General features: G+C 59.7%; 3 protein-coding genes across 3 annotated transcripts; all 3 read right to left on the bottom strand.

Moving 5' to 3' along the window:
* Positions 1 to 252: 252 nt before the first annotated feature.
* On the bottom strand, positions 253 to 3480 carry GNI_026030 (hypothetical protein; the record flags this gene model as incomplete). The annotated part of the gene is made up of 1 exon (XM_011136124.1): positions 253 to 3480. The coding sequence occupies one exon, from the start codon at positions 3478 to 3480 to the stop codon at positions 253 to 255; it is 3228 nt and encodes a 1075-aa protein (XP_011134426.1).
* Positions 3481 to 3689: 209 nt separating this feature from the next.
* Positions 3690 to 4316, bottom strand: GNI_026020 (putative transmembrane protein; the record flags this gene model as incomplete). Its single annotated transcript, XM_011136123.1, has 1 exon — positions 3690 to 4316. One exon carries the CDS (start codon positions 4314 to 4316, stop codon positions 3690 to 3692), a length of 627 nt encoding a protein of 208 aa, XP_011134425.1.
* A 393-nt stretch (positions 4317 to 4709) lies between these two features.
* On the bottom strand, positions 4710 to 5174 carry GNI_026010 (hypothetical protein; the record flags this gene model as incomplete). Its single annotated transcript, XM_011136122.1, has 1 exon — positions 4710 to 5174. The coding sequence occupies one exon, from the start codon at positions 5172 to 5174 to the stop codon at positions 4710 to 4712; it is 465 nt and encodes a 154-aa protein (XP_011134424.1).
* Positions 5175 to 5708: the final 534 nt, after the last annotated feature.

The raw sequence follows: 5708 nt of genomic DNA, 5'->3' as shown, positions 1-5708 counted from the left end.
ATCGTTTTTTCGCTCTCCTGATTGGAAGGCTAACTTCGTCAGCTTTCTTGGTCCCCCAGCTTTCTTGGTCTCTCGTTTATTTGTTTGGCCCCTCCCTCCTCCTGCCTGGCTAACCTCCTCCTGCCTGGCTAACTAACCTCCTCTTGCCTGGCTAACTAACCTCCTCTCTCCCTCTTCCTAACTTCTCAGTTGATGGCTGGTCAAGGCGGGAAAAAGTGCAGGTGGGTCAATGCCGGAAAAAGTGCTGGTGGGTCAGGGCGGGAAAAAGTATTGGTGGGTCCAGACGGGTGCATGTTGTGCTGCTGCACAGGCGAAGAAGGAGTATGCAGTCATGCTGTCGATCCAGTGTACGTCGGAGTAGTCGATGATACGTAATTGGTCATGCGCGGTTAGAATCCAGCTGACATCAGGGGGGCCCCACTGTATTTCTGCGAACCACCAATCCATGACGACGGCCATGGGTAGCATGAGGACCATCATAAGGGCGAAGAGTCCTATGGTCAATTGCTGGTCTGCGACGGTCATGGGCGTAAGCTCCATTCGGTTCATATGATTCCGGGAGCGGTGGTCATTCTTCTGACGGCGATTTACCAAGTTCGCCACAAGCCGGTTTATCGCACCCGCTTCGCCCGTGCTTGACGAGCACGCACTCGGTGAACACTCACTCTCCGACGACAGCTGGATCAAACTCGTGTCTGCAGACAACCGTTCCGAAACTTGCGCGCTCAAAGTATGCGGCGCTCCACTCGACACCTGACCCTCGCCGCTCTCCAATACAGCCGTAGCACCCGCAGGGGCAGTTGCAACCGTAGTAGTCACAGCAACAATCCCCCCCGTAGTAGTCCTCCCCGTAGTAGTCCCTCCCGTAGGAGTCATCGCCCTAGTAGTCCCCCCCGTAGTAGCCACACCCGTAGTAGCCACACCCACCGCAGGGGTAGTAGTCGCACCCGTAGTAGCCGCCGGTACTGGCAACAGTAAACGTTCGATCTTGCGGTTGATTAGACTGAACGTGGCGCGGAAGTTCTTTGCGCACCCGTACGTCTTGCGACATAGCCAACGCGGCACGCGTAGCAAGCACAGCTTCGTAAACTGTACCGCCAGGACCGCTGTTCGGTAAAGACCACTTTTGAACTCCACCTTGACCACATCCCCGCAAGGACGCAACTCAACAAACGGCGCAGCACACGTGTGCGCGGGGGCCATTTTGGTGAGCATGTTCGCCAGGAAGTCGTCTGCCGGCAATACAACCGTCCCTACAGACGTCAGACGCTTCCGGAGCCAGGCAGTCTTGAGGGCCAAGTTCTTCAGCGACAGACTGGCTGGGAGCTTGCTAGCCCACTTGATCTGTTTTAAAGAACCACTGAACCAGCCGGCAACTGCGTGCCGACCTTTTGCGCCCTGCGGTGTGTCCTCCGCCAAGTCTATATCCGCTGCCAGGACTCCGTCCCCCGGGATTGTCACCAGAGCCGCGTCGACAAGGGCAAGCGAACGGAATGTGCGCAAGAGACGTACCGAACGGCTGTCCAAGGTGGTGGCCCGTGCGAAGATACCCTCCTGCCTCAGCGCCACGTTCGGTCTCGGCCAATCCTGACTCATGAAGGCTCGGGACTCCGCCTCGGCTCCATTTTGCGTCTCGAGCGCTGGTGCGAGCACTTGCGACCGGATCTGGGCGTGCACCGCCGAGACCAGCGGCGGGGTCCGCAGCTCAGATGTGCGGAACACAGACGTCCTGAGGGCCGGCGTCCTGAGTGGCGGTATCTTGGGCTTGACGCTCCCCCTGCCGCTCACCTCGTCCCAGGCCATGTCTTCTTCACCATCGGCTTCCGCCCTCACCATTTCCGCCCCCGAGACCCCTTCCTGGCAAGAGGCGCCAGCCCAGGTGCATTCACCCAGAAAGATGCTGAGCAACAGACACAGGTGGTAGGTCCAGGGTACGCCTGGCGGAACCGGTCCATGCGCGCGCGCATCGTCCGCCGCAAGCCGGATCTCCTTCCCCAGTCGCGTGGGACTATGGCCCGCGGCGCGGACGGAACCGGCCTCCTGTGCCAAAGCACCCGACGTGGCTTGAGCCTTCGGCGTGAACGACTCGGCCACCGTCGGGAACTGAACCGCGGCGGGCGAGTACGACTGAATCGCGGCCGACAAGACCGCGGCTAACTCGACGGCTGGCGAGAGGGCGGAGGGGGGGGCCGAGAGCGCGGTGGGGGAGGCCGAAATGGCGGTGGGGGAGGTCGACATGGCGGTAGCCGAGATGGCGGCGGTCGAGAGGGCGGCGGGAGACGCTGCATGAGAGACGGCCGTAGAGGGTGTGCCGGCACTAATAAGGATGCGGCGACGGATTGCCTGCGGCGACTGTTTGATTGAAGTGACCCACTTCTCTTCAGCGAGGGGAATTCGCGCGGCGTCCTGTAGTTCCTGAATTTTGCACTCGACTTTGCCCAACGTTTGAAGATTGGCCTTGATCAAGTCGCCAAAGGGCTCTGGGGACTGTCCCCCGTCTCTGTGGTTTACGTCTCTGTCTCTGTGGCTCTCGGCCTTGATATCGTGGCTCCTGTTTCCGTGGCTCCTGTTTTCGTGGCTCCTGTTTTCGTCGGGACTCGAGTCAGAGGCGGTATGGATGGAAGGCTGCCAAAAGCTGGAGTCGGCCGAGCTTGAGGCGTCCAAGGGATGGCTGCCTAGTGGATGACGCCGTTGGGTCGCGAGCCGCGGCCGTGTGCGAGCGAAAGTGCTGCGCTCCAAATGCCGCGCGAGACCGCTGTCAAGTCCTCCTGAGTCGGAGCCCACAGACCACACCGCCTTCCGGGTGGTGCGTCCGTAGCTGCGGCGACTGTCGGGGTCACTGTCTTCTTCTTCGCTTTCCTCCGAACGATCGTTCGGGCTCGCCACTTCCCCGGGAAAGTGCACCGTCGGAGAGGGAGGCGGCGAGGAAGGCGACGCCGGGAAGTGTACCGCCCTTCTGCTGTCCACCTGGATCGTCTGATGCAGTGCACTCCTCGCACGACGCAGGTCCGTCGGGGCCGTTGTCTGGAATAAACTCAGTCCCCTCACGGGCAACTGTCGAGACTGCCGCCCCGAGCCGGACTGCGGGCCTGACCGCGGCTGTGGTGGAGCTTCCCCCGTCAGCTCGTCCAGGTCGTCTGCCACGCGCGCGTTGAACAAGTCCAATGCGGAGTCCCGCAACCTCCGCACATCATCCTCAAAGGGACCGTCCTCATGGCGCTCGTTCGCGTGGCGCTCCAAGGAACGGTCCAGAAAGGGACGTTCGTCTGCGTCAGTTTGAGGTATGCGGAATTCCACTGATTTGGGAGCAGGGGCATCTCGTTGGTGGAACTGGATAATGTCGCGAATGGGAAACATGAGGCGCCACTCGAGGAGCTCCTCGGTTTCTTCCACGACCTCATACTGATCGCCCAGACAGCGCTGCCTCCAAGACTGGCTCATGAACAGGGCGCCGGACAGCAGGCTGGAAGACATGGACATTTGCTCTTCGCTCTCCTCTAGCAACTCGCTTGAGTCCACGGACCCAGACCCAGTCGACACGGCCCGCTCTTCCAGGACCTCGTCCGTCAGGGTCGACCTGCGGTCCAGACTGTCCTCTGTAGCTGCCTCCGGCTCCAAGCCATTGCGCACATGGTCTAGCAGACGGGTGTGGTCTAGCAGACGGGTGTGGTCTAGCAGGCGGGTGTGGTCTAGCAGACGGGTGTGGTCAGCAGACGGGTGTGGTCGAGCACACGGGTGTGGTCGCAAGAGAGGCGCCTATGGACAGCGGCGCGGTCTGATCCCTCAAGCGAGAGGACGGTTTTGGAGCGGATGGAGGAGGGGCAGGAGGATCTTCTAGAGAAGACGGAGAGGGCGGTGAGGGAGGAGCTACGGGTGCCGAATGAGGATTCACTGCGCGGGATGCGACGCGCGATGAACTCTTGGCGGTCCTGGGGTTTGTCCATGCGGAGGAGGACGCGAAGTTGTACATCTCCGTGGGCGGCGTACTTGGCCCATTTGCGCAGCACTTCCTGCACTTCCTGAAGACTGCCCTGGACAGGACGGAAGGCGGAGATGGAGAGCCGTAACACATCCTTACGCACCTCGTCGCGCAGTGCCAAAGGCGACTGACGCATAGCCACCACGTAAACCAACAACGGTACCCAATAACCAATCGCTAGAGAACATAATGTATCCAACGCCTCGCCAAAATCCAACGGTAGCCATTGAACCAGCACCGACAACGCCACCGGTCCCACTGCCGCAAACGTCAACGCCTGCCGGTTACTCAGCAAACCCGTGTTCACCAAGTTGTAACGCAACGTCACCAAATTCATCGCCAAGTCTACAGAACAGAACGCATCCACCCCCCGCGACTCCTCCCCCGACTCCTCCCCCGACTCCTCCCCCGACTCCGACAGCAATTAGACTCGGCCCCGAGCAATCTGGCCGGCAACAAGGCACCGCGGTACGGCAGCACACAAACTCCAGACCCAAGCATCGACACTGTAATTAGCAAGAATTGCCGACGACAACCTCAGCCACCCAAGACACTGCTTCCAGAAAATCATATCTTTAAACTCAAGTCAAGCATGCTTAAAAATAATTGTACTACTTCAAGAACTATACAGGATCCCTTCCTTAACAACATCTTCATTAGCGGCCTCTTCTTTAGCGGCCTCTCAGTTCACAACTACTACGTAGCATCCCCTCGAACAATCTTCCGGGTCCTACGCAGAACTCACCGGAGCGGGAGCAACAGGCGCGGGACTCGCCGGAGCGGTAGCAACGGGCGCGGGACTCACCGGAGCGGTAGCAACAGGCGCGGGACTCACCGGAGCGGTAGCAACGGGTGCGGGACTCACCGGAGCGGTAGCAACGGGCGCAGGAATTACCGGACCGGGACTCACCGGACCGGGAGCTACGGGAGCAGGACTTACCGGACCGGGAGCTACGGGAGCAGTACCTATCGGACCGGGAGCTACGGGAGCAGGACCTATCGGACCCGGAACTACGGGCGCAGGACTCACCGGACCGGGAACTACGGACACGACCACTGCGTTAAGAGTAGCAGGAGCCGCTTGAATTGGGGCAGTGGTCCAGCTCGGGTTGACCCAGTTAGGTCCTGGTCCCTGGGGTCGGGCGTATTTCTGGGCGCTGACAGCAAGAGCCATGATCACAAATAATGCCTGCATCTTAGTAATTGGTTTAGTAACTGGTAGATCGAATAAGTTTGTTATGATATAAAAGACGATATGGTGATTTGGCGAAGACGTCACGTCGCCGTGTTGTTGCTGCGTGGAATGGGCTCGGCATCGGTCTGTCGGGATATCGGCTCAGCGATCTGCGAGGCCGGAGTCGGACGTTCCTTTGTGGCTCATAACGCTAGTGATTTTCTCCTTTTTAAATCTATTGGCGGCATTGTGACACTTCACGCCTCCTCCACGTGATCACCGGAAGAAATGTCGACTACCTGCACAGGGTAACCTGGCGGACGTTGTCTCTTGCGGGGACTCATGTCTTCCTCCACAGTGACCTCCGAAGCGTTACCTTCTCGCAGTAAAGTACAGGCGGCGGCCTGGCTGTTCTCAGTGTACGGCCATGGGGTAGCATCTCTGTAGCTTACGCGAGCGGTGGGGGGCACCAGGCATCCCTACCGGATTCACGCGCAAATCCCCCTGTTCGTGGGCGGATACCACGCACGGCACTGACCATATAGGTCGCTAGAT

The sequence above is a fragment of the Gregarina niphandrodes genome, assembly GCF_000223845.1.
Source record: "Gregarina niphandrodes unplaced genomic scaffold scaffold00003, whole genome shotgun sequence".
Classification (NCBI taxonomy): Eukaryota; Apicomplexa; class Conoidasida; order Eugregarinorida; family Gregarinidae; genus Gregarina; species Gregarina niphandrodes.
Note: the sequence above shows the minus strand (reverse complement) of the source record. Positions and strands in the feature narration are given on the sequence as shown.